This window comes from Chiloscyllium plagiosum, unplaced genomic scaffold, assembly GCF_037043375.1.
Source record: "Chiloscyllium plagiosum isolate Xiang-an unplaced genomic scaffold, Cpla_swu_hap1 HiC_scaffold_53Y, whole genome shotgun sequence".
NCBI classification, from domain to species: domain Eukaryota; kingdom Metazoa; phylum Chordata; class Chondrichthyes; order Orectolobiformes; family Hemiscylliidae; genus Chiloscyllium; species Chiloscyllium plagiosum.
In genome coordinates, this window is record NW_028270192.1 from 12077938 (window position 1) to 12105316 (window position 27379).

At 56.5% G+C, this 27379-nt stretch overlaps 1 protein-coding gene across 1 annotated transcript in view; it reads left to right on the forward strand.

Moving 5' to 3' along the window:
• The window catches only part of kdm5c (lysine demethylase 5C), a gene marked incomplete at its 5' end in the record, with an annotated part of 62611 nt that overhangs the window by 13258 nt on the left and 21974 nt on the right, over positions 1-27379 (forward strand). The window contains 10 exon segments of the mRNA XM_087985670.1: positions 1059-1182; positions 4356-4531; positions 5459-5617; positions 7762-7881; positions 14017-14175; positions 19903-20084; positions 21320-21482; positions 22208-22327; positions 22962-23156; positions 24644-24825. Of these exon segments, the coding sequence (XP_087841796.1) occupies positions 1059-1182; positions 4356-4531; positions 5459-5617; positions 7762-7881; positions 14017-14175; positions 19903-20084; positions 21320-21482; positions 22208-22327; positions 22962-23156; positions 24644-24825 (1580 nt within the window).

The window sequence follows — 27379 nt, forward strand, 5'->3', positions numbered from 1 at the left end:
TCAGACGTTCCTGCTCCTGACCTTCGGACTGTGTCCTCTCTGGTCATTGAGCCCTTGATTAAGGAGGGAATGATGTTTCTTACCTACTCTACTCTGCCTGTGCCTCTCAGAATGTTGTACACCTCAATCAGATCACTCCCCCCTCCCACTGAGCTTCCCTGCTCGGAGGTAAACACCCCCAGCTTTTCCGCTTTCTCATCACAGCTGAGTTGCTCCATCTCCGGCAACAATCTCCTCTGGACCTTCTCCAGTACAATTCCCATAATGGACATGGAACACTCGCTGCGGCCTAACTCGCTAGCCTGTGCAGACAGGACAGGACAGTCCCCTCACCCCAGGAACCAGGTGTTGTACTCCCTGTGGGGCAGTTCCGGAGTCCACGTTTTGGGAATGATGTGTTTCTGTCAGGCACTGCACGGGAAAGGTTCCCTGGGCCCTTTGCTGAAGAGGGGGTTAAATCTGCCTGCTTTTTCTCCAGAGTTCAGCAGAACGAGGGGGGTGGGGAGACACCTCGCTGAGATGTGCGAGGTTTCGAAGGGGGTCTGAGGGATCGTACCACACCCCTGATCAGGGAATGGGGAGGGATGGCAGGGCACATGGAGTTTTATAACAGCACAGAAAGAGGCCCTTCGGCCCCATTGTGTTTCAGGTTCCGAGGGTTGTGAATCTGTGCAGTCCCGATCACAGATGGTTGTGAGAGATACCATCGTTTCAGTCTGGGGCTAGTCCGGTTCTCCAGGGTTGGGTAAACGAGAGTCAGCCCTGATGGTACTGGGATAGCAGAACAGTTGGAGAGGGCCTGTATGACCAGCCCGTACTGCGGTCTCTGGTGGTGTTAGCTGTCTCGCTGAACAAAGTTCAGTCTGCGACCTTCCATGTCTCGCTGCGCTATCACTGGGTGATGGGGAGCGTGTGAGGAGTGAGGGGAATGCTGCACTCTGTTCAAGGGCCAGCCAGCCAGGCGGGGACAGAGGGAGGAGGAGAGCAGCCCTCTGATCAGCTTCCAGCTCGGGCTGATCATCCTCACTGTGTTTCTCTTTCCCCGTTATTCCCCCCAGACGGAGCCAACAGAGGCAGACATCGCCAAGAATCCGGAACTGAAGAAGCTGCAGATTTATGGGGCAGGTCCCAAGATGGTGGGACTGGGGTTGGTGGTGAAAGACCGAGCCAACAGGAAGAGAGGTAGGTGTTTACACACAACCCATTTCCCAAGGTGGCAGTGGCTGGATCTCTGTCCCCCCACCTGACCACGTACCTCTCCGTTCCCCCCTCCTGACCACGTAGCTCTCCGTTCCCCCCTCCTGACCACGTCCCTCTCTGTCCCCCCTCCTGACCACGTCCCTCTCTGTCCCCCCTCCTGACCACGTCCCTCTCTGTCCCCCCTCCTGACCACGTCCCTCTCTGTCCCCCCTCCTGACCACGTCCCTCTCTGTCCCCCCTCCTGACCACGTCCCTCTCTGTCCCCCCTCCTGACCACGTCCCTCTCTGTCCCCCCTCCTGACCACGTCCCTCTCTGTCCCCCCTCCTGACCACGTCCCTCTCTGTCCCCCCTCCTGACCACGTCCCTCTCTGTCCCCCCTCCTGACCACGTCCCTCTCTGTCCCCCCTCCTGACCACGTCCCTCTCTGTCCCCCCTCCTGACCACGTCCCTCTCTGTCCCCCCTCCTGACCACGTCCCTCTCTGTCCCCCCTCCTGACCACGTCCCTCTCTGTCCCCCCTCCTGACCACGTCCCTCTCTGTCCCCCCTCCTGACCACGGCCCTCTCTGTCCCCCCTCCTGACCACGGCCCTCTCTGTCCCCCCTCCTGACCACGGCCCTCTCTGTCCCCCCTCCTGACCACGGCCCTCTCTGTCCCCCCTCCTGACCACGGCCCTCTCTGTCCCCCCTCCTGACCACGGCCCTCTCTGTCCCCCCTCCTGACCACGGCCCTCTCGGTCCCCCCTCCTGACCACGGCCCTCTCTGTCCCCCCTCCTGACCACGGCCCTCTCTGTCCCCCCTCCTGACCACGGCCCTCTCTGTCCCCCCTCCTGACCACGGCCCTCTCTGTCCCCCCTCCTGACCACGGCCCTCTCTGTCCCCCCTCCTGACCACGGCCCTCTCTGTCCCCCCTCCTGACCACGGCCCTCTCTGTCCCCCCTCCTGACCACGGCCCTCTCTGTCCCCCCTCCTGACCACGGCCCTCTCTGTCCCCCCTCCTGACCACGGCCCTCTCTGTCCCCCCTCCTGACCACGGCCCTCTCTGTCCCCCCTCCTGACCACGGCCCTCTCTGTCCCCCCTCCTGACCACGGCCCTCTCTGTCCCCCCTCCTGACCACGGCCCTCTCTGTCCCCCCTCCTGACCACGGCCCTCTCTGTCCCCCCTCCTGACCACGGCCCTCTCTGTCCCCCCTCCTGACCACGGCCCTCTCTGTCCCCCCTCCTGACCACGGCCCTCTCTGTCCCCCCTCCTGACCACGGCCCTCTCTGTCCCCCCTCCTGACCACGGCCCTCTCTGTCCCCCCTCCTGACCACGGCCCTCTCTGTCCCCCCTCCTGACCACGGCCCTCTCTGTCCCCCCTCCTGACCACGGCCCTCTCTGTCCCCCCTCCTGACCACGGCCCTCTCTGTCCCCCCTCCTGACCACGGCCCTCTCTGTCCCCCCTCCTGACCACGGCCCTCTCTGTCCCCCCTCCTGACCACGGCCCTCTCTGTCCCCCCTCCTGACCACGGCCCTCTCTGTCCCCCCTCCTGACCACGGCCCTCTCTGTCCCCCCTCCTGACCACGGCCCTCTCTGTCCCCCCTCCTGACCACGGCCCTCTCTGTCCCCCCTCCTGACCACGGCCCTCTCTGTCCCCCCTCCTGACCACGGCCCTCTCTGTCCCCCCTCCTGACCACGGCCCTCTCTGTCCCCCCTCCTGACCACGGCCCCCTCTGTCCCCCCTCCTGACCACGGCCCCCTCTGTCCCCCCTCCTGACCACGGCCCCCTCTGTCCCCCCTCCTGACCACGGCCCCCTCTGTCCCCCCTCCTGACCACGGCCCCCTCTGTCCCCCCTCCTGACCACGGCCCCCTCTGTCCCCCCTCCTGACCACGGCCCCCTCTGTCCCCCCTCCTGACCACGGCCCTCTCTGTCCCCCCTCCTGACCACGGCCCTCTCTGTCCCCCCTCCTGACCACGGCCCTCTCTGTCCCCCCTCCTGACCACGGCCCTCTCTGTCCCCCCTCCTGACCACGGCCCTCTCTGTCCCCCCTCCTGACCACGGCCCTCTCTGTCCCCCCTCCTGACCACGGCCCTCTCTGTCCCCCCTCCTGACCACGGCCCTCTCTGTCCCCCCTCCTGACCACGGCCCTCTCTGTCCCCCCTCCTGACCACGGCCCTCTCTGTCCCCCCTCCTGACCACGGCCCTCTCTGTCCCCCCTCCTGACCACGGCCCTCTCTGTCCCCCCTCCTGACCACGGCCCTCTCTGTCCCCCCTCCTGACCACGGCCCTCTCTGTCCCCCCTCCTGACCACGGCCCTCTCTGTCCCCCCTCCTGACCACGGCCCTCTCTGTCCCCCCTCCTGACCACGGCCCTCTCTGTCCCCCCTCCTGACCACGGCCCTCTCTGTCCCCCCTCCTGACCACGGCCCTCTCTGTCCCCCCTCCTGACCACGGCCCTCTCTGTCCCCCCTCCTGACCACGGCCCTCTCTGTCCCCCCTCCTGACCACGGCCCTCTCTGTCCCCCCTCCTGACCACGGCCCTCTCTGTCCCCCCTCCTGACCACGGCCCTCTCTGTCCCCCCCTCCTGACCACGGCCCTCTCTGTCCCCCCTCCTGACCACGGCCCTCTCTGTCCCCCCTCCTGACCACGGCCCTCTCTGTCCCCCCTCCTGACCACGGCCCTCTCTGTCCCCCCTCCTGACCACGGCCCTCTCTGTCCCCCCTCCTGACCACGGCCCTCTCTGTCCCCCCTCCTGACCACGGCCCTCTCTGTCCCCCCTCCTGACCACGGCCCTCTGTGTCCCCCCTCCTGACCACGGCCCTCTGTGTCAGTCTCTCTGTCTCGCTCTTGCGCTTTGTCTTTCTCTCTCTCTGTGTCGCACTCTGTCTGTCTCTCTCTCTGTGTCGCACTCTGTCTGTCTCTCTCTCTTGCGCTCTGTCTGTCCTTCTCTCGCGCGCCCCCCAGCATGGGCGTTGACCCTTAACTGCCCCCTGGAAGGACAGGAGTGAGATGCTGTGTTGAAGAAGTAGTAAGGGTCAGTTCAATGCTGGCCTTCGGGTATACGTGATAGAATGGATATCCGTTTGTGAAACTAGGCCAGCCCCCTGCTCCCAAACTGAAGGAGGTGAGGGTCTCGCCATGTGGATTTACTCTCAGCCTGTTCCTGTTGACAGATAAAGACTGCCTGGACTGCCCCCCAACGCTGGTGGTGAAGGAGGAGATCATCACTGAACCCAAGCTGGAATATACTCTGGAGCCGTGCCCATTGGTCAAAGAGGAGAAGGCAGCTCCTGACGGCTGTAACAAACGCACCATGAGGCTGCGCAAGGGAGCCACCTCACCTCAGTTTGTAAGGAACAACGGGCAGCTTTTCCACTTAGGAACCCGTAACCCATTCCTGTGGGAGGGTCAGCACTGAGGGAGGGGGCGCTGTGGGAGGGTCAGCGCTGAGGGAGGGGGCACTGTGGGAGGGTCAGTGCTGAGGGAGCGGGCACTGTGGGAGGGTCAGTGCTGAGGGAGCGGGCACTGTGGGAGGGTCAGTGCTGAGGGAGCGGGCACTGTCGGAGGGTCAGTGCTGAGGGAGGGGGCACTGTGGGAGGGTCAGTGCTGAGGGAGGGGGTGCAGTGGGAGGGTCAGCGCTGAGGGAGGGGGCACTGTGGGAGGGTCAGAGCTGAGGGGGGGAGTGGGCGCTGTGGGAGGGTCAGCGCTGAGGGAGGGGGCACTGTGGGAGGGTCAGAGCTGAGGGGGGAGTGGGCGCTGTGGGAGGGTCAGTGCTGTGGGAGGGTCAGCGCTGTGGGAGGGGGCGCCGTGGGAGGGTCAGTGCTGTGGGGGTGAGGGGTAGCGCCCCCCCCCCCCCCCCCCCCCCCGCTTGGTTCTTTCCTGTCTGTCTCAGCCTGTCCAGGTGACAGGGAGGATGCTGTAGGTCGGAGTGGAGAGTGTGTGGTCTGTTGTGGGATCATTCTGTTCTGTGTCCCTGTGGGGTCAGCCCGTTCTGTGTCCCTGTGGGGGTTAGCCCGTTCTGTGTCCCTGTGGGGGTCAGCCCGTTCTGTGTCCCTGTGGGGGTCAGCCCGTTCTGTGTCCCTGTGGGGGTCAGCCCGTTCTGTGTCCCTGTGGGGGTCCGCCCGTTCTGTGTCCCTGTGGGGGTCCGCCCGTTCTGTGTCCCTGTGGGGGTCCGCCCGTTCTGTGTCCCTGTGGGGGTCAGTCCGTTCTGTGTCCCTGTGGGGGTCAGTCCGTTGTGCCTGTCTGTCCTGAGCGTGTTGTCTGTTGTGGTTTGCAGACCGAGGCCTACATCTGTATCATCTGTTCTCGACACGTGGACGAAGAGAAGCTGGTGTTGTGCGAGGGCTGTGAGGATAGTTACCACACGTTCTGCCTTATCCCCCCTCTCCCAGAGATCCCGAAAGGAGATTGGAGATGTCCCAAGTGTGTGGTTGAGGTAAGGAATGCAGTGTTCCTCAGACCTCTTGTCGGATTGTAACATGTCCCGTGTAGTTTACCATGAAAATTACGCGGAATCGCCTGTCATTACTGACACAACTCCGACACAATAATAATTAAAGCCAAGTTCGTCATAGATACCAGGTTAAGGAGTTGGTCTTTTTTCCCCTTTAGCCAGCACCTCCATTTGATCCCGTCCAATCTCAGTATCCCACTCCCCCCCCCTCTCCCCATCCCCCTTGACCCCTTTCGTGATAAGAGCCATGGCCAGCTCCCTGCTGAATATCCCGAACAAACTGCCCCATCAGCTTCCTGTTGGAGAGAGTTCCACTGGTTCACATCTGAGTGAATACATTCTTCCTCATCTCAGCCCTGACTGGCTTCCCCCTTGTTCTGAGCTGTGACCCCCCTCCCCCCTTGTACTGGACTTCCCTGACATCGGGCACATCCTTCCCCCATCTAGCCTGGCCGCACCCATCAGGATTTTGTATGAGACCCTCCCCTAACTCTTTGAAATTCCTGCGAGTCCAAGCCCAGTTGATCCAGTCTTTCCTCATCTGTCCGTCCTGCCATCCCGGGAATCGATCTGGTGAACCCTTGCTGGATTGCCTCAATAACAGGAAAGCCCCTTCCTGAGACTAGGAGAGCAAACCACCACACACCACTGAAGGTGCAGCCTCCCCCAGGCCCAGTCTCTCTGCAGCAAGAGATCTATACCCCTGTACTCTAGCTATGACAGCCAGCATCCCATTAGCTTTCCTCACAGCCTGAACCATCATTGTTCAGTGAGCAGCTCCTGAACTCTGGGAAAACCAGAGCACCGATGCAATATCCTGAAGATCCCACCGGACAGAGACCGTCTTTCCTGGCTGAAACCAGCAGTGAGAAACCTCCAGTTCCCCAGCTGACTCCCCTGTCCTCCCCACTGATCCAGCGTCTGTCCCCCTCACTCCCTCAGGTAGCCTTACCCCGGTGGACCGAGAGTCTTGGCCCAGCCTGTGAGACCAGGCTCGGAGGGTCAGCCTGGGGTTCAGATTACTTAGTGTGGCAACAGGCCCTTCGGCCCAACAAGTCCACACCGACCCGCCGAAGCGTAACCCACCCATTCCCCTGCGTTTACCCCTTCACCTAACACTATGGGTAATTTAGCAATGGCCAGTTCACCTGACCCTGCACATCTGTGGACTGTGGGAGGAAACCCACGCAGACACGGGGAGAACGTGTCTCCACACAGACAGTCGCCGGAGGTGGGAACTGAACCCGGGTCTCTGGCGCTGTGAGGCAGCAGTGCTAACCACTGTGCCACCGTGCCGCACCGTGACAGCCTGGAGACCCTCGGACTGTCCTGGGCTGTGCCCGGACAGCCCTGACGCTGCTGCTGCCTGCTGGAAGCAGTCCCCATTCACAGACCGCCCTCAGCTCCCCCTAATCCCTCAGCACCTCGTGATGGTAAGGGTATCCGAGCCGAGGGAGCTGTCCTACACTGCAGGGCCCCGGGGCACAGGTTGAGGGAGCTGGTGCTGCACGTGACTCCGACCCTGGTCTGGGCCTCTACCTGGCTCCCTGACCCCGGTCTGGGCCTCTACCTGGCTCCCTGACCCCAGCATTGCAGAAAGGAGCTGAAGGTTTCAGACCGAGCCTGACCTCGCCCTCTCCAGTGATGGGGGGGGGGGGGGGTTCACCTCAACCAGGCAACACTCTTCCCCTCCCCCCCCCGACCTTGCCCTCTCGTGATGGGGAGGGGTTCACCTCAACCAGGCAACTCTTCCCCCTCTCCCCCCCCCCCCCCCCCCCCCGCCGTCTCTCTCTCTCTCTCTCTCTCTCTCTCTCTCTCTCTCTCTCTCCCTCCCTCCCTCCCTCCCTCCCTCCCTCTCTCTCTCTCCCTCCCTCCCTCCCTCCCTCTCTCTCTCTCTCTCTCTCTCTCTCTCTCTCTCTCTCTCCCTCCCTCTCTCTCTCTCTCTCTCTCTCTCTCTCTCTCTCTCTCTCTCTCTGTCTCTCTCTGTCTCTCTCTCTCTGTCTCTCTCTCTGTCTCTCTCTCTCTGTCTCTCTCTCTGTCTCTCTCTCTCTCTCTCTCTCTCTCTCTGTCTCTCTCTCTCTCTCTCTCTCCCTGTCTCTCATGCACCATGTGTCTCTCTCCTGCAGGAGTGTAAGAAACCAGCCGAGGCTTTTGGCTTTGAGCAGGCGACAAGAGAATATACTCTGCAGAGTTTTGGGGAGATGGCTGATACCTTCAAATCTGACTACTTCAACATGCCTGTTCATGTAAGTGCTTCGGTGGAGGGTCTATGTGTGGGGGGAGGAAGGGGAGCGTGGGTCGGTACTGAGCTGACAGTGTGTCCACCGCTATCTCAGTTGGACCCCCCCCGACTGAGCATGTGTTTCAGGCTGAGCTCAGCATGGGCATGTGTTTCAGGCTGAGCTCAGCATGGTTCCATATGGTTCTCACATCACAGTGAAATAACCTTCACCGAGATCAGGCATCTGTATCTCATTCTGCCACTCTCTGGAACCCCAATTCACACTCGTATTCTCTCTGTACCTCAATCCACCTCTGTCCCTTCTCGGTCTGTCTCTGTCCTCCTCCTGTGTGTGTGTGTGTGTCTTTGTCTCTATCCTCCTGTATGTGTGTGTCTCTGTCTCTATCCTCCTGTGTGTGTGTGTCTGTCTGTCTCTATCCTCCTGTGTGTGTCTGTCTGTCTGTCTCTATCCTCCTGTGTGTGTCTGTCTGTCTGTCTCTATCCTCCTGTGTGTGTCTGTCTGTCTGCCTCTATCCTCCAGTGTGTGTGTGTGTCTGTCTGTCTGCCTCTATCCTCCAGTGTGTGTGTGTGTCTCTGCCTCTATCCTCCAGTGTGGGTGTCTGTCTGTCTGCCTCTATCCTCCAGTGTGTGTGTGTGTGTCTCTGCCTCTATCCTGTGTGTGTGTCTGTCTGTCTATCCTCTGTGTGTGTCTGTCTCTATCCTCCTGTGTGTGTGTGTGTGTGTATGTCTGTCTGTCTCAGTCTGTGTCTGTGTGTGTGTGTGTCTGTCTGTCTCTATTCTGTGTGTGTGTGTGTGTGTCTGTCTCTATCCTCCTGTGTGTGTGTGTGTCTGCCTGCCTCTATCCTGTCTGTGTCTGCCTGTCTCTATCCTCCTGTATGTGTGTGTCTGTCTGTCTCTATCCTGTGTGGGTGTGTCTGTCTGTCTCTATCCTGTGTGTGTCTGTCTGTCTCTATCCTGTGTGTGTGTGTCTGTCTGCCTCTATCCTCCAGTGTGTGTGTGTCTGTCTGTCTCTATCCTGTGTGTGTGTGTGTGTAGCTGTCTGTCTATCCATCCTCTGTGTGTGTCTGTCTCTATCCTGTGTGTGTGTGTCTGTCTGTCTCAGTCTGTGTCTGTGTGTGTGTGTCTGTCTGTCTGTCTCTATCCTGTGTGTGTGTGTCTGTCTGTCTCTATCCTGTGTGTGTGTGTCTGTCTGTCTCTATCCTGTGTGTGTGTGTCTGTCTGTCTCTATCCTGTGTGTGTGTGTGTCTGCCTGCCTCTATCCTGTGTGTGTCTGCCTGCCTCTATCCTGTGTGTCTGCCTGTCTCTATCCTCCTGTGTGTGTGTGTGTCTGCCTGTCTCTATCCTCCTGTGTGTGTGTGTCTGCCTGTCTCTATCCTCCTGTGTGTGTGTGTCTGTGTGTCTGTCTGTCTGTCTCTATCCTGTGTGTGTGTCTGTCTGTCTCTATCCTGTGTGTGTGTCTGTCTGTCTCTATCCTGTGTGTGTGTCTGTCTGTCTGTCTCTATCCTGTGTGTGTGTCTGTCTGTCTGTCTCTATCCTGTGTGTGTGTCTGTCTGTCTCTATCCTGTGTGTCTGACTGTCTCTATCCTGTGTGTGTGTCTGTCTGTCTCTATCCTGTGTGTGTGTCTGTCTGTCTCTATCCTGTGTGTGTGTCTGTCTGTCTCTATCCTGTGTGTGTGTCTGTCTGTCTCTATCCTGTGTGTGTGTCTGTCTGTCTCTATCCTGTGTGTGTGTCTGTCTGTCTCTATCCTGTGTGTGTGTCTGTCTGTCTCTATCCTGTGTGTGTCTGTCTGTCTCTATCCTGTGTGTGTCTGTCTGTCTCTATCCTGTGTGTGTGTCTGTCTGTCTCTATCCTGTGTGTGTGTCTGTCTGTCTCTATCCTGTGTGTGTGTCTGGCTGTCTCTATCCTGTGTGTGTGTCTGGCTGTCTCTATCCTGTGTGTGTGTCTGTCTGTCTCTATCCTGTGTGTGTGTCTGTCTGTCTGTCTCTATCCTGTGTGTGTGTCTGTCTGTCTGTCTCTATCCTGTGTGTGTGTGTGTCTGTCTGTCTGTCTCTATCCTGTGTGTGTGTGTGTCTGTCTGTCTGTCTCTATCCTGTGTGTGTGTGTGTCTGTCTGTCTGTCTCTATCCTGTGTGTGTGTGTGTCTGTCTGTCTCTATCCTGTGTGTGTGTGTCTGTCTGTCTCTATCCTGTGTGTGTGTGTGTCTGTCTGTCTCTATCCTGTGTGTGTGTGTCTGTCTGTCTCTATCCTGTGTGTGTGTGTGTCTGTCTGTCTCTATCCTGTGTGTGTGTCTGTCTGTCTCTATCCTGTGTGTGTGTCTGTCTGTCTGTCTCTATCCTGTGTGTGTCTGTCTGTCTCTATCCTGTGTGTGTCTGTCTGTCTCTATCCTGTGTGTGTGTCTGTCTGTCTCTATCCTGTGTGTGTGTCTGGCTGTCTCTATCCTGTGTGTGTGTCTGTCTGTCTCTATCCTGTGTGTGTGTCTGTCTGTCTGTCTCTATCCTGTGTGTGTGTCTGTCTGTCTGTCTCTATCCTGTGTGTGTGTGTCTGTCTGTCTGTCTCTATCCTGTGTGTGTGTGTCTGTCTGTCTGTCTCTATCCTGTGTGTGTGTGTCTGTCTGTCTGTCTCTATCCTGTGTGTGTGTGTGTCTGTCTGTCTCTATCCTGTGTGTGTGTGTCTGTCTGTCTCTATCCTGTGTGTGTGTGTGTCTGTCTGTCTCTATCCTGTGTGTGTGTGTCTGTCTGTCTCTATCCTGTGTGTGTGTGTGTCTGTCTGTCTCTATCCTGTGTGTGTGTCTGTCTGTCTCTATCCTGTGTGTGTGTCTGTCTGTCTCTATCCTGTGTGTGTCTGCCTGTCTCTATCCTGTGTGTGTCTGCCTGTCTCTATCCTGTGTGTGTCTGTCTGCCTGTCTCTATCCTCCTGTGTGTGTCTGTCTGTCTGTCTCTATCCTCCTGTGTGTGTGTGTCTGTCTGTCTGTCTCTATCCTCCTGTGTGTGTGTGTGTGTCTGTCTGTCTCTATCCTCCTGTGTGTGTGTGTGTGTCTGTCTGTCTCTATCCTGTGTGTGTGTGTGTGTCTGTCTGTCTCTATCCTGTGTGTGTGTGTGTCTGTCTGTCTCTATCCTGTGTGTGTGTGTGTGTCTGTCTGTCTCTATCCTGTGTGTGTGTGTGTCTGTCTGTCTCTATCCTGTGTGTGTGTGTCTGTCTGTCTCTATCCTGTGTGTGTGTGTCTGTCTGCCTCTATCCTCCAGTGTGTGTCTGTCTGTCTCTAACCTGTGTGTGTGTGTGTGTGTAGCTGTCTGTCTATCCATCCTCTGTGTGTGTCTGTCTCTATCCTCCTGTGTGTGTGTCTGTCTGTCTCAGTCTGTGTCTGTGTGTCTGTCTGTCTCAATCTGTGTCTGTGTGTGTCTGTCTGTCTGTCTCTATCCTGTGTGTGTGTGTCTGCCTGCCTCTATCCTGTGTGTCTGCCTGTCTCTATCCTCCTGTGTGTGTGTGTCTGTCTGTCTCTATTGTGTGTGTGTCTGTCTGTCTCTATCCTGTGTGTGTGTGTCTGCCTGCCTCTATCCTGTGTGTGTGTGTCTGCCTGCCTCTATCCTGTGTGTGTCTGCCTGTCTCTATCCTCCTGTGTGTGTGTGTGTGTCTGTCTGTCTCTATCCTGTGTGTCTGTCTGTCTGTCTCTATCCTGTGTGTCTGTCTGTCTGTCTCTATCCTGTGTGTGTGTGTCTGTCTGTCTCTATCCTGTGTGTCTGTCTGTCTCTATCCTGTGTGTCTGTCTGTCTCTATCCTGTGTGTCTTTCTGTCTGTCTCTATCCTGTGTGTGTGTGTCTGTCTGTCTCTATCCTGTGTGTGTGTGTGTGTCTGTCTGTCTCTATCCTGTGTGTGTGTGTGTGTGTGTGTGTGTGTGTGTGTGTGTCTGTCTGTCTCTATCCTGTGTGTGTGTGTGTCTGTCTGTCTCTGTCCTGTGTGTGTGTCTGTCTGTCTGTCTGTCTCTGTCCTGTGTGTGTGTCTGTCTGTCTCTGTCCTGTGTGTGTGTCTGTCTGTCTCTATCCTGTGTGTGTGTGTGTCTGTCTGTCTCTATCCTGTGTGTATGTCTGTCTGTCTCTATCCTGTGTGTATGTCTGTCTGTCTCTATCCTGTGTGTGTGTCTGTCTGTCTCTATCCTGTGTGTGTGTGTGTCTGTCTGTCTCTATCCTGTGTGTGTGTGTGTCTGTCTGTCTCTATCCTGTGTGTGTGTGTGTCTGTCTGTCTCTATCCTGTGTGTGTGTGTGTCTGTCTGTCTGTCTCTATCCTGTGTGTGTCTGTCTGTCTGTCTCTATCCTGTGTGTCTGTCTGTCTCTATCCTGTGTGTGTCTGTCTGTCTCTATCCTGTGTGTGTCTGTCTGTCTCTACCCTGTGTGTGTCTGTCTGTCTCTACCCTGTGTGTGTCTGTCTGTCTCTACCCTGTGTGTGTCTGTCTGTCTCTACCCTGTGTGTGTGTCTGTCTGTCTCTATCCTGTGTGTGTGTCTGTCTGTCTCTATCCTGTGTGTGTGTCTGTCTGTCTCTATCCTGTGTGTGTGTCTGTCTGTCTCTATCCTGTGTGTGTGTCTGTCTGTCTCTATCCTGTGTGTGTGTCTGTCTGTCTCTATCCTGTGTGTGTGTCTGTCTGTCTCTATCCTGTGTGTGTGTCTGTCTGTCTCTATCCTGTGTGTGTGTCTGTCTGTCTCTATCCTGTGTGTGTGTCTGTCTGTCTCTATCCTGTGTGTGTGTCTGTCTGTCTCTATCCTGTGTGTGTGTCTGTCTGTCTCTATCCTGTGTGTGTGTCTGTCTGTCTCTATCCTGTGTGTGTCTGTCTACCTCTATCCTCCTGTGTGTGTGTCTGTCTGCCTCTATCCTCCTGTGTGTGTGTGTGTCTGTCTGCCTCTATCCTCCTGTGTGTGTGTGTGTCTGTCTGCCTCTATCCTCCTGTGTGTGTGTGTGTCTGTCTGCCTCTATCCTCCTGTGTGTGTGTGTGTGTGTGTGTGTCTGTCTGTCTCAGTCCTCCTGTGTGTGTGTGTGTGTCTGTCTGTCTCAGTCTGTGTGTCTGTCTCAGTCTGTGTGTCTGTCTCAGTCTGTGTGTCTGTCTCAGTCTGTGTGTCTGTCTCAGTCTGTGTGTCTGTCTCAGTCTGTGTGTCTGTCTCAGTCTGTGTGTCTGTCTCAGTCTGTGTGTCTGTCTCAGTCTGTGTGTCTGTCTCAGTCTGTGTGTCTGTCTCAGTCTGTGTGTCTGTCTCAGTCTGTGTGTCTGTCTCAGTCTGTGTGTCTGTCTCAGTCTGTGTGTCTGTCTCAGTCTGTGTGTCTGTCTCAGTCTGTGTGTCTGTCTCAGTCTGTGTGTCTGTCTCAGTCTGTGTGTCTGTCTCAGTCTGTGTCTGTGTGTGCGTGTCTGTGTGTGTGTCTGTCTGTCTCAGTCTGTGTCTGTGTGTGTGTGTCTGTCTGTCTCAGTCTGTGTCTGTGTGTGTGTGTCTGTCTGTCTCAGTCTGTGTCTGTGTGTGTGTGTGTCTGTCTGTCTCAGTCTGTCTCTATCCTGTGTGTGTGTCTGTCTGTCTCAGTCTGTGTTTGTGTGTGTGTGTCTGTCTGTCTCAGTCTGTGTCTGTGTGTGTGTGTGTCTGTCTGTCTCAGTCTGTCTCTATCCTGTGTGTGTGTCTGTCTGTCTCAGTCTGTGTTTGTGTGTGTGTGTCTGTCTGTCTCAGTCTGTGTCTGTGTCTGTCTGTCTGTCTCAGTCTGTGTCTGTGTGTGTCTGTCTGTGTGTGTGTGTGTGTGTCTGTCTGTCTGTCTCAGTCTGTGTCTGTGTGTGTCTGTCTGTGTGTGTGTGTGTGTCTGTCTGCCTCTATCCTGTGTGTGTGTGTGTCTGTCTGTCTCTATCCTGTGTCTGTCTGTCTGTCTCTATCCTGTGTCTGTCTGTCTGTCTCTATCCTGTGTCTGTCTGTCTGTCTCTATCCTGTGTCTGTCTGTCTCTATCCTCTGTGTGTGTGTGTGTGTGTGTATCTCTCTGTCTCAGTCTGTGTGTGTCTGCCTCTCTCCTGCCTGTCAGTCTGTCTCACGCTGTCCACCCCCTCCCCCCAGGTCCTGCCCACGGCCCTGTCTGTTAGAGTGTACCCTGTCCCACTCTGTGACACTGCCTGCCTCTTGCTGTAGATGGTACCGACCGAGCTGGTGGAGAAGGAGTTCTGGCGGTTGGTCAGCAGTATTGAGGAGGATGTGACTGTGGAATATGGAGCTGACATTCATTCCAAGGAGTTCGGCAGCGGCTTCCCCAACAAAGGAGGCAAACGGCAGCTAGCCCCAGAGGAGGAGGTCAGTCTGTCAGCACCGAGTAACGCTGGGCACTCGGGGGGAGGGGGAGAGAGGTCAGTCTGTCAGCACCGCGGAACACCGGGGGGGGGGAGGGAGGTCAGTCTGTCAGCACCGCGGGACGCTGGATGGGGGGAAGGGGGGGGGAGGGAGAGAGTAACGCTGGGGGGGGGAGGGGGAGAGAGGTCAGTCTGTCAGCACCGCGGGACGCTGGGGGGGAGAGGGGGAAGTCAGTCTGTCAGCACCGTGGGACGCTGGAGGGGGGAGGGGGAGGGAGGTCAGTCTGTCAGCACCACGGGACGCTGGGGGGGGAGAAGGGGGGGGGAGGGAGAGAGTAACGCTGGGCGGGGGAGGGGGAGAGAGGTCAGTCCATCAGCACCGCGGGATGCTGGGGGGGGAGGGGGAGAGAGGTCAGTCCATCAGCACCGCGGGACGCCGGGGGGGGAGGGGGAGAGAGAGGTCAGTCTGTCAGCACCGCGGAACGCCGTGGGGGGAGGGGGAGAGAGGTCAGTCTGTCAGCACCGAGTAATGCCGTGGGGGGAGGGGGAGGGAGGTCAGTCTGTCAGCACCGAGTAACGCCGTGGGGGGAGGGGGAGGGAGGTCAGTCTGTCAGCACCGAGTAACGCCGGGGGGGGAGGGGGAGAGAGGTCAGTCTGTCAGCACCGAGTAACGCTGGGCGCTTGGGGGGAGGGGGAGAGAGGTCAGTCTGTCAGCACCGAGTAACGCTGGGCGCTTGGGGGGAGGGGGAGAGAGGTCAGTCTGTCAGCACCGAGTAACGCCGGGCACTCGGTGGGACGGGGAGAGAGGTCAGTCTGTCAGCACCGAGTAATACTGGGCACTCGGGGGGAGGGGGAGGGAGGTCAGTCTGTCAGCACCGAGTAACGCTGGGCACTCGGGGGGAGGGGGAGAGAGATCAGTCTGTCAGCACCGAGTAATACTGGGCACTCGGGGGGAGGGGGAGGGAGGTCAGTCTGTCAGCACTGAGTAACGCTGGGCACTCGGGGGGAGGGGGAGAGAGGTCAGTCTGTCAGCACCGAGTAACGCTGGGCGCTCGGGGGGAGGGGGAGAGAGGTCAGTCTGTCAGCACCGAGTAACGCTGGGCGCTCGGGGGGAGGGGGAGAGAGGTCAGTCTGTCAGCACCGAGTAACGCTGGGCGCTCGGGGGGAGGGGGAGAGAGGTCAGTCTGTCAGCACCGAGTAACGCTGGGCACTCGGGGGGAGGGGGAGAGAGGTCAGTCTGTCAGCACCGAGTAACGCTGGGCGCTCTGAGGGAGTGAGGCAGGGGCGGGCGGGCGGGCGGGAGGTGGTGGGAAAGTGGTGAGAGGGGGAGAGACCGTGCTCTCTCTGATATCAGCCTGCTGCTGGGAGCAGTCCCTTCCCTCCATGGGCACTGCCTGATAGGAAGCCCCCTCAGCATTCCCAATGACTGCCACGCAGACTGAGGTCCCACTCTCTCCAGTGTGAGCTGGGGCGGGGGGGTGGAGGGGCGCTGAGCAGGAGGGTCCCCTCCCATACCCACAGTACAGAAGGAACCATTTCCAGTGGGTGCCAGAAATCCCCAGGGGAAATGGGGAGAGCTGCAGGAGCTCAGTGGGTCTGCAGCATCTGTGCAGAGAGAAACTAGCGTCAGGGCTTTGAGTCTGTGTGTCCCTCTGTCTCGTTCCCAAAGCCTTCCTTCCAGCACTCCGGGTCAAAGAGATGTACAGCTCGGAAACAGACTGTTCAGTCTAACCCGTCCAGGCCGACCAGATATCCCGACCTAATCTGGTCCCACCTGCCAGCACCCGGCCCATATCCCTCCAAACCCTTCCTATTCATATACCCATCCAGAGGCCTTTTAAATGTTCTCAATGTTCAAAGTTTGTGCGAAGATTTGTAGCTCGGGTGCTCGTTGTTGTGGTTCTGTTCGCCGAGCTGGAAGTTTTTGTTGCAAACGTTTCGTCCCCTGGCTAGGCGACATCATCAGTGCTTGGGAGCCTCCTGCGAAGCGCTTCTTTGATGTTTCCTCCGGTGTTTATAGTGGTCTGTCCACTGGGACAACACTACTATCATAGGGCAAGCCAGACAGAGAACAGCCAGGGAATTCCTAGAGGCATGGCATTCATCCACAAACTCCATCAACAAACACATCGACCTGGACCCAATATACCAACCACTACAGCGGACAGCTGAAACTGACAACCGGAAGCGGCAGGGACAGACCACTAAAAACACCGGAGGAAACATCAAAGAAGCGCTTCGCAGGAGGCTCCCAAGCACTGATGATGTCGCCTAGCCAGGGGACGAAACGTTTGCAACAAAAACTTCCAGCTCGGCGAACAGAACCACAACAGTGTTCTAACTGTACCAGCCTCCACCACATCCTCTGGCAGCTCGTTCCACACATGCACCACCCTCTGTGTGAAAACGTTGCCCCTTAGGTCTCTTTTATATCTTTCCCCTCTCACCCTATACCTATGCCCCTCTAGTTCTTGACTCCCTGGCCCCAGGGAAAAGACTTTGTCTATTTACTCTATCCATGTCCCCCTCATGATTTTATAAACCTCTATAAGGTCACCCCTCAGCCTCCGACGCTCCGGTGAAAACAGCCCCAGCCTGTCCAGCCTCTCCCTATAGCTCAAATCCTCCAACCCTGGCAATATCCTTGTAAATCTTTTCTGAACCCTTTCACGTTTCACAACATCTTTCCGATAGGAAGGAGACCGGAATTATACGCAATATTCCAACAGCGGCCTAACCAGTGTCCTGTACAACCGCAACATGACCTCCCAACTCCTGTACTCGGTGCTCTGACCAATGTTTTGCTGTGACTGCTCCCTGGTACTTCTGTTTATCTGCTTCCTGCCCCTCACCCTGGCGGTATTTGTCAGGGAGCTGGTCACGTTGTGGGAACGGGGTGCAGTGGGTGTGTGAGAGAGAGAGAGAGAGAGAGTGTGTGTGAAGGCTGGCCCGAGGCGCTTGTTCTGGAGGTGTGGACTGTGCTCTGAATCGTGGTGAGGCACTGCCATCCGGTGGCCAAGGGCTTCACTGCAAGCATTGCGTGCGCTCGTCGTTCTGAGAGGGACCTGGGAGAATCTGAGAAATAAGAAAGGGATGATCACCTTATTGGGATTGTATTATAGACGCCCCTCAATAGTCAGAGGGAAATTGAGAAACAAACTTGTCAGGAGATCTCCCTTAAGAGGGAAATCAGGAGGGCAAAAAGGGGACATGAGATAGCTTTGGCAAATGGAGTTAAGGAGAATCCAAAGGGTTTTTACAAATATATTAATGACAAAAGGGTAACTAGGGAGAGAATAGGGCCCCTCAAAGATCAACAAGGTGGCCCTTGTGTGGAGCCGCAGAAAATGGAGGAGATACTAAACGAGTATTTAGCATCAGTATTTACTGTGGAAAAGGATATGAAAGATATAGACTGTAGGGAAATAGACGGTGACACCTTGCAAAATGTCCAGATTACAGAGGAGGAAGTGCTGGATGTCTTGAAATGCATAAAGGTGGATAAATCCCCAGGACCTGATCAGGTGTACCCGAGAACTCTGTGGGAAGCTAGAAGTGATTGCTGGGCCCCTTGCTGAGATATTTGTATCATCGATAGTCACAGGTGAGTTGCCGGAAGACTGGAGATTGGCCGACGTGGTGCTACTGTTTAAGAAGGGTGGTAAGGACAAGCCAGGGAACTATAGACCAGTGAGCCTGACCTCGGTGGTTGGCAAGTTGTTGGATGGAATCCTGAGGGACAGGATGTACATGTATTTGGGAAGGCAAGGACTGATTAGGGATAGTCAGCATGGCTTTGTGCTTGGGAAGAAAGTGAGGTCTGCAGATGCTGGAGATCAAAGTTGAAACTTTATTGCTGGAACAGCACAGCAGGTCAGGCAGCATCCAGGGAACAGGAGATTCGACGTTTCGGGCACAGGCCCTTCTTCAGGAATGCCATTCCTGAAGAAGGGCCTGTGCCCGAAACGTCGAATCTCCTGTTCCCTGGATGCTGCCTGACCTGCTGTGCTGTTCCAGCAATAAAGTTTCAACTTGTGCTTGGGAAATCATGTCTCACAAACTTGATTGAGTTTTTTGAAGACGTAACAAAGAGGATTGATGAGGACAGAGCGGTAGATGTGATCTGTATGAACTTCAATAAGGCGTTCGACAAGGTTCCCCATGGGAGACTGCTTAGCAAGGTTAGAGCTCATGGAATACAGGGAGAACTAGCCATTTGGATAGAGAACTGGCTCAAAAATAGAAGACAGGGTGGTGGTGGAGGGTTGTTTTTCAGACTGGAGGCCTGTGACCAGTGGAGTGCCACAAGGATCGGTGCTGGGCCCTCTACTTTTTGTCATTTACATAAATGATTTGGATGCGAGCATAAGAGGTACAGTTAGTAAGTTTGCAGATGACACCAAAATTGGAGGTGTAGTGGACAGTGAAGAGGGTTACCTCAGATTACAACAGGATCTGGACTAGATGGGCCAATGGGCTGAGAAGTGGCAGATGGAGTTTAATTCAGATAAATGCGAGGGGCTGCATTTTGGGAAAGCAAATCTTAGCAGGACTTATACACTTAATGGTAAGGTCCTAGGGAGTGTTGCTGAACAAAGAGACCTTGGAGTGCAGGTTCATAGCTCCTTGAAAGTGGAGTCGCAGGTAGATAGGATAGTGAAGAAGGCGTTTGGTATGCTTTCCTTTATTGGTCAGAGTATTGAATACAGGAGTTGGGAGGTCATGTTGCGGCTGTACAGGACATTGGTTAGGCCACTGTTGAAATATTGTGTGCAATTCTGGTCTCCTTCTTATCGGAAAGATGTTGTGAAACTTGAAAGAGTTCAGAAAAAATTTACAAGGATGTTGCCAGGGTTGGAGGATCTGAGCTATTGGGAGAGGCTGAACAGGCTGGGGCTGTTTTCCCTGGAGCGTCGGAGGCTGAGGGGTGACCTTATAGAGGTTTACAAAATTATGAGGGACATGGATAGGATAAGTAGGCAAAGTCTTTTTCCTGGGATCGGGGAGTCCAGAACTAGAGGGGCATAGGTATAGGGTGAGAGGGGAAAGATATAAAAGAGACCTAAGGGGCAACTTTTTCACGCAGAGGACGATACGTGTATGGAATGAGCTGCCAGAGGACGTGGTGGAGGCTGGTACCATTGCAACATTTAAGAGGCATCTGGATGGGTATATGAATAGGAAGGGTTTGGAGGGATATGGGCCGGGTGCTGGCAGGTGGGACTAGATTGGGTTGGGATATCTGGTCGGCATGGACGGGTTGGACCGAAGGGTCTGTTTCCATACTGTACATCCCTATGACTATATTTCAAAGAACGTTTGGCTAAGTCCATGAATAGGAAAGGTTTGGAGGGCAATGCGTCAGGAGCAGGCAGCTGGGATGACAGGGCGTTCAGGTATAACCTATGTTTTGTCAGGGAGAATGGGCTGGAAGTGATTGATGAGGCATGGACACTGTGTGGATAACACAAACTTTCTGCTGCTCTGACATAGCAGTTTGCTGTTTGTTATCTTCCCACGAGTGGCTACAGAGGAGCACAGCTGACACGTTCTCCCAGAACAGTGTGTCGCTTGGTTTGGCCTTAGGTTCAGTGTGGACTGGTTGAACTAAAGTGCTATGGGGTGGATAATGTGCTGTTGCAGCTTCGAGAGGGGCTGAGTGGCCTCCTGCTCCAAACTGGTGCCTGTGTGTTCAGGCCTGTCTCTCTGTGTTCACTCTCCATCCCTACAGCAGTACACAGAGTGTGGCTGGAACCTCAATGTGATGCCTGTCCTGGACCAGTCAGTCCTGTGCCACATCAATGCTGACATCTCTGGAATGAAGGTGCCCTGGCTCTACGTGGGCATGTGCTTTGCGGCCTTCTGTTGGCACATAGAGGATCATTGGAGCTATTCCATTAACTACCTGCACTGGTGAGTCCCCTCGACACAGGGCCAGCACTGCACTGCGTCTTAGAGACTGTACTCGACTCTCACAGGGATGGCCTGTCCCCCACTCCCAATGACAATACCAGCACAGCCCACACTCCGTCTCCCACTCACAGGGACGGCCTGTTCCCCTCACCCAATGACAATACCAGCACAGCCCACACTCCATCTCCCACTCACAGGGAGGGCCTGTCCCCCTCTCCCAATGACAATACCAGCACAGCCCACACTCCGTCTCCCACTCACTGAGGGGGCCTGTCCCCCTCTCCCAATGACAATACCAGCACAGCCCACACCCCGTCTCCCACTCACAGGGAGGGCCTGTCCCCCTCTCCCAATGACAATACCAGCACAGCCCACACTCCGTCTCCCACTCACTGAGGGGGCCTGTCCCCCTCTCCCAATGACAATACCAGCACAGCCCACACTCCGTCTCCCACTCACTGAGGGGGCCTGTCCCCCTCTCCCAATGACAATACCAGCACAGCCCACACTCCGTCTCCCACTCACTGAGGGGGCCTGTCCCCCTCTCCCAATGACAATACCAGCACAGCCCACACCCCGTCTCCCACTCACAGGGAGGGCCTGTCCCCCTCTCCCAATGACAATACCAGCACAGCCCACACTCCGTCTCCCACTCACTGAGGGGGCCTGTCCCCCTCTCCCAATGACAATACCAGCACAGCCCACACTCCGTCTCCCACTCACTGAGGGGGCCTGTCCCCCTCTCCCAATGACAATACCAGCACAGCCCACACTCCGTCTCCCACTCACTGAGGGGGCCTGTCCCCCTCTCCCAATGACAATACCAGCACAGCCCACACCCCGTCTCCCACTCACAGGGAGGGCCTGTCCCCCCCTCCCAATGACAATACCAGCACAGCCCACACCTGTTCCCGTTGCTTTCTTGATGATGGATGTTGCTGTGAGATAGAGAGCCCTTGGCCAGCGAGGGAGTGGGCAGGGAGTCGGTGGTTTTTAATTTTCTGTGTCTCTGTGTGTGTCTGTGTCTGTCCCTGTGTGTGTGTGTATCTAATGCGTGTGTGTCTGTGTCTGTCTCTGTGTGCACGCGCTTGTGTCTCTGCGTGTGTGTCTGTGTGTCTCTCTATGCGTGTGTCTGTGTGTCTGTCTATGTCTCTATGCGTGTGTGTATCTGTGTCTGTGTGTGTGTGCGTCTGTGTGCGCGCGCCTGTGTCATGTGTGTGCGTGTCTCCCCCCAGGGGTGAGCCGAAAACCTGGTATGGCGTCCCCTCGTATGCAGCCGAGCAGCTGGAGGCCGTGATGAAGAAGCTGACCCCGGAGCTGTTTGAGAGTCAACCCGACCTCCTGCACCAACTGGTCACCATCATGAACCCCAACATCCTCATGTCCCACGGTGTACCGGTAAGGAGCAGGGTCAGGGTGGGCCAGGACTGCGCTGCACAGCTCCCCCACCCCTTCCCATTCCCCCCCACCCCCACCCCATCCCCCCGTACCCCTCAACCCTCCCCATGCCACTACCCGCTCTGCTCCCTCCCACTCCATCCCCCGTGCCAGGGGACAGTGTAGAGGGAGCTTTACTCTGTATCTAACCCCCTGTCCTGGGAGTGTTTGATGGGGGGGACAGTGTAGAGGGAGCTTTACTCTATCTAACCCCATGCTGTCCCTGTCCTGGGAGTGTTTGATGGGGGGACAGTGTAGAGGGAGCTTTACTCTATCTAACCCCATGCTGTCCCTGTCCCTGGGAGTGTTTGATGGGGGACAGTGTAGAGGGAGCTTTACTCTGTATCTAACCCCGTGCTGTCCCTGTCCCTGGGAGTGTTTGATGGGGGGACAGTGTAGAGGGAGCTTTACTCTGTATCTAACCCCATGCTGTCCATGTCCCTGGGAGTGTGATGGGGGGACAGTGTAGAGGGAGCTTTACTCTGTATCTAACCCCATGCTGTCCCTGTCCCTGGGAGTGTTTGATGGGGGACAGTGTAGAGGGAGCTTTACTCTGTATCTAACCCCGTGCTGTCCCTAACCCCCTGCTGTCCCAGTCCCTGGGAGTGTGAGATGGGGTCAGTGTAGAGGGAGCTTTACCGTGTATCTAACCCTGTGCTGGAGCTGATGTCTTTGCCGTGTTCCAGGTGGTGCGGACTAACCAGTGTGCCGGGGAGTTTGTGATCACCTTCCCGAGGGCCTACCACAGTGGCTTTAACCAAGGGTACAACTTCGCTGAGGCTGTCAACTTCTGCACCGCTGACTGGGTAGGTCAGGGTCCGTCAGCTCCCCCCCCCCCCCCAGGGGGAGTGGGGGGAGGGAGACATCGTGGTCTGTCAGCTCCCCCTGGGCAGTACACCCAGCCTCCCAGGGGGAGTGAGGGGAGGGAGACATCGTGGTCTGTCAGCTCCCCCCTGGGCAGTACACCCAGCCTCCCGGGGGGAGGGGGAGACATCGTGGTCTGTCAGCTCCCCCCGGGCAGTACACCCAGCCCCCCAGGGGGGGAGGGGGAGACATCGCGGTCTGTCAGCTCCCCCCGGGCAGTACACCCAGCCCCCCAGGGGGGGAGGGGGAGACATCGCGGTCTGTCAGCTCCCCCCCTGGGCAGTACACCCAGCCCTCCCAAGGGGAGGGGGAGCGACTATGGTGGGGGAGGAGGAGGGAGGGGTGGGGGGTGGTATAGGGAATCAGGAGGGAGAGGTGAACCTGCTCTCTTAGCCACTCCTAAAGTTCAAAGGGCATGAGCGTGCCCGTGGGGAATGTGTTGGGTCAGCTCTCTGGGCAGGATGTGTAAGGGGGTATTGTCATTGGTGACGGTGCCCCCTGCCCTGGCCTATGGAGAGCTCTCCCTGCTGCTGTTGTGTCTCTCTGTGCTAACCGTGTGCTCTCCATCCCCCCCAGCTACCAGCTGGGCGTCGCTGTATTGAACATTACCGCTGGCTGAGGCGTTACTGCGTGTTCTCCCATGAGGAGCTGATCTGTAAGATGGCAGCATGTGCAGAGAAACTTGACCTCAATCTGGCAGCTGCTGTTCACAAAGAGATGTTCATCATGGTGCAGGAGGAACGTAAACTCCGCAAGTCTCTGCTGGACAAGGTACGCGCGCTCACACGCGCGCTCACACGCGCGCTCACACGCGCGCTCACACGCGCGCTCACACGCGCGCTCACACGCGCGCTCACACGCGCGCTCACACGCGCGCTCACACGCGCGCTCACACACACACACTGACACCCCCCCACCCCCAGCATGGGTCCTGCCGTGGCTACACACTGCCTCTAGCTCACGTTCGGTTCCTCTGGTCATTGGGGACTGGGTGCTGACTCTGAGGAAAGTGGGGTACCGCGTGTGTGCCCCACAGATGGACAGACACACCGCACTGGCAGGAGGTCCAGTAATGCCCATGTTAGGGGCAGCAGACTGCCGAGAGACAGGAAGGCCGTTTGGCCCATCGATCCTGCTCCCTCTGCCAATTCCATTAGCGCCCAGAATTCAGTCAGCTGCAGCTTCTCCCTCGCCCGCTGTGTACGCTTGCACGCACAAGTACGCACACACATGGTCTCTCTGTCACACTCACACACACCCTCTCCCCACATCCAACACTCCCATCACACGGGCAGGACCGCATTAAGTACACAGTAAAACATTCTCTAACCTATTAAACTGAAAGTAAAGCTTTTTCTACACTGTCACCCCCATCAAACATTCCCAGGGACAGCACGGGGTTAGATACAGAGTAAAGCTTCCTCTACACAGTCCCCCATCGAACACTGCCAGGACAGGGACAGCACAGGGTTAGATACACCTTAAAGCTCCCTATACATTGTCCCCATCAAACACTCCCAGGACAGGGACGGCACTTGGTTATATACAGAGTAAAGCTCCCTCTACACTGTTCCCACCACATCAAACACTCCCAGGGACAGGGACAGCATGGGGTTAGATACAGAGTAAAGCTCCCTCTACACTGTCCCCCCATCAAACACTCCCAGGAATAGGAATAGCACGGGATTAGATACAGAGTAAAGCTCCCTCTACACTGTTCCCCCCATCTCACACTCCCAGGGACAGGGACAGCATGGGGTTAGATACAGAGTAAAGCTCCCTCTACACTGTCCCCCCCCCCATCAAACACTCCCAGGAATAGGGATAGCACGGGGTTAGATACAGAGTAAAGCTCCCTCTACACTGTCCCCCCCATCAAACACTCCCAGGAATAGGGATAGCACGGGGTTAGATACAGAGTAAAGCTCCCTCTACACTGTCCCCCCATCAAACACTCCCAGGGACAGGGATAGCACGGGGTTAGATACAGAGTAAAGCTCCCTCTACACTGTCCCCCCATCAAACACTCCCAGGGACAGGGACAGCACGGGGTTAGATACGGAGTAAAGCTCCCTCTACACTGTCCCCCATCAAACACTCCCAGGAATAGGGATAGCACGGGGTTAGATACAGAGTAAAGCTCCCTCTACACTGTCTCCCATCCAGTGCCCCCAGGGACAGGGCCAGCACTGGGTATGACGTGCCCCCCCCCCCCCCTCCCCTTGCCACCCGGTGCCTGACTGTGATCTCTCCTCCAGGGTATCAGCGAGGCAGAGCGAGAAGCCTTTGAGCTCCTGCCTGACGATGAGAGACAGTGCGACAAGTGTAAGACAACCTGTTTCCTGTCGGCCCTGGCGTGTTACGACTGTCCAGAGAGGCTGGTGTGTCTCTACCACATTGATGATCTATGCAACTGCCCTCCCAACAGGCACTATCTCAGGTAGGGAGCTGGGGGTGTGTACCCACTGCCCTCCCCATGGGCACTATCTCAGGTAGGGAGCTGGGGGTGTGTTCCCTCTGCCCTCCCCACGGGCACTATCTCAGGTAGGGAGCTGGGGGTGTGTTCCCACTGCCCTCCCAACAGGCACTATCTCAGGTAGGGAGCTGGGGGTGTGTTCCCACTGCCCTCCCCACGGGCACTAACTGAGGTAGGGAGCTGGGGGTGTGTACCCACTGCCCTCCCCATGGGCACTATCTCAGGTAGGGAGCTGGGGGTGTGTTCCCTCTGCCCTCCCCACGGGCACTAACTGAGGTAGGGAGCTGGGGGTGTGTACCCACTGCCCTCCCCACGGGCACTAACTGAGGTAGGGAGCTGGGGGTGTGTTCCCTCTGCCCTCCCCACGGGCACTAACTGAGGTAAGGAGCTGGGGGTGTGTTCCCTCTGCCCTCCCAACGGGCACTAACTGAGGTAGGGAGCTGGGGGTGTGTTCCCTCTGCCCTCCCCACGGGCACTAACTGAGGTAAGGAGCTGGGGGTGTGTTCCCTCTGCCCTCCCAACGGGCACTAACTGAGGTAGGGAGCTGGGGGTGTGATCCCACTGCCCTCCCCACGGGCACTAACTGAGGTAGGGAGATGGTGGTGTGTTCCCTCTGCCCTCCCAACGGGCACTAACTGAGGTAGGGAGCTGGGGGTGTGTTCCCACTGCCCTCCCCATGGGCACTAACTGAGGTAGGGAGCTGGGGGTGTGTTCCCACTGCCCTCCCCATGGGCACTAACTGAGGTAGGGAGCTGGGGGTGTGTTCCCACTGCCCACCCCACGGGCACTATCTCAGGTAGGGAGCTGGGGGTGTGTTCCCTCTGCCCTCCCAACGGGCACTAACTGAGGTAGGGAGCTGGGTGTGTTCCCTCTGCCCTCTCCATGGGCACTAACTGAGGTAGGGGGCTGGGTGTGAGATCCCACTGCCCTCCCCACGGGCACTAACTGAGTTAGGGAGCTGGGTGTGAGATCCCACTGCCCTCCCCACGGGCACTAACTGAGGTAGGGAGCTGGGTGTGTGATCCCACTGCCCTCCCCACGGGCACTAACTGAGGTAGGGAGCTGGAGGTGTGTTCCCACTGCCCTCCCCAAGGGCACTAACTGAGGTAGGGAGCTGGGGGTGTGTACCCACTGCCCTCCCCACGGGCACTAACTGAGGTAGGGAGCTGGGGGTGTGTTCCCACTGCCCTCCCCATGGGCACTAACTGAGGTAGGGAGCTGGGGGTGTGTACCCACTGCCCTCCCCATGGGCACTAACTGAGGTAGGGAGCTGGGGGTGTGTTCCCGCTGCCCTCCCCATGGGCACTAACTGAGGTAGGGAGCTGGGGGTGTGTACCCACTGCCCTCCCCATGGGCACTAACTGAGGTAGGGAGCTGGGTGTGTGATCCCACTGCCCTCTCCATGGGCACTAACTGAGGTAGGGAGCTGGGAGTGTGTTCCCTCTGCCTTCTGCATAATTCTGCTTTCCCCTGACTGATGCTGCCAGTCCTGCTGAGTTTTTATTTCTGGTTTCCTCTGTTCTGTATGTTTTTGTTCTGTGATGTGTGTCTGCCCTTCCAACCAAGCGGCTGACAGAAATGTCGCGCTCCCTTGGCACTGTCCCTTTCAAACTGTCCTGCGTTAGGATTAAATACAGAGTAAAGCGCCCTCAGCTCTGATTCAACAGAAAAGTCAAGTTTTCTTGAGTTGTTGGAACTCAAAAGAAAGTTCTTTGACCCTTCTAAAATAAAAATGCTACAGTCTCAACTCTATCTCCACCAAAAGCCCCTGGCATTGAAATGCAGAGGAGAGTTCCTCTATGTATTTTGAACTGAAAGTAAAGTTCCCTCGACACCCTCCCCATTTAAAAAACCCCGGGACAGGGGCATGGGCTTAAGATGCAGAGAAAAATTGCTTCTCCTCATTTGAACTGAAAATAAAGTTCCCCTCGCTATCCCACCCCCTCCGAGACAGGGGTGTGCCCCCTCTCTGTCCACGCTATCCGTTCTGACAATGTGCTCTCCCCACGATGACTTTCTGCTGTTTGTATAAAATATCAAGCCTTTGCAGCTGTGCCGACACAGAGGGGAACTCCTCTGTTACTTAAACCCAAACTCCCAGAAAACGATCACCCCTCTTCGTCATCTGTTTAAAAATGAGTGACAGAGAACTCCCAAATTCCACTGTTCAAAAAAAAACATCAATTTATTTTTAACTCTAACCATGAACATTAAACAACTATTCACAACTCTAAGCCTCCCTTCTGTTAACTGCTTATTATCTGTCTCCAACTCAACAATATGCTGTTCCAGTAAAACACTTATTAAAATTACATCACTTTAACTTCAAAACCACACAGCTGATGTCATCTGTCATCTTCCGGTTACTGATCTCCCTGAGTCACTGTCCTTTTTACTGCGAGTATTTTTCCTACGAAAAGTTACCCTTGGTAGCAAGTGTTTCCTAATTTCTTGGAGAGCAAGCTGTTGGCTCTCCCTGCGTTTCTGTGTCTACGGCAGTGACTCTCCGACCAATTTT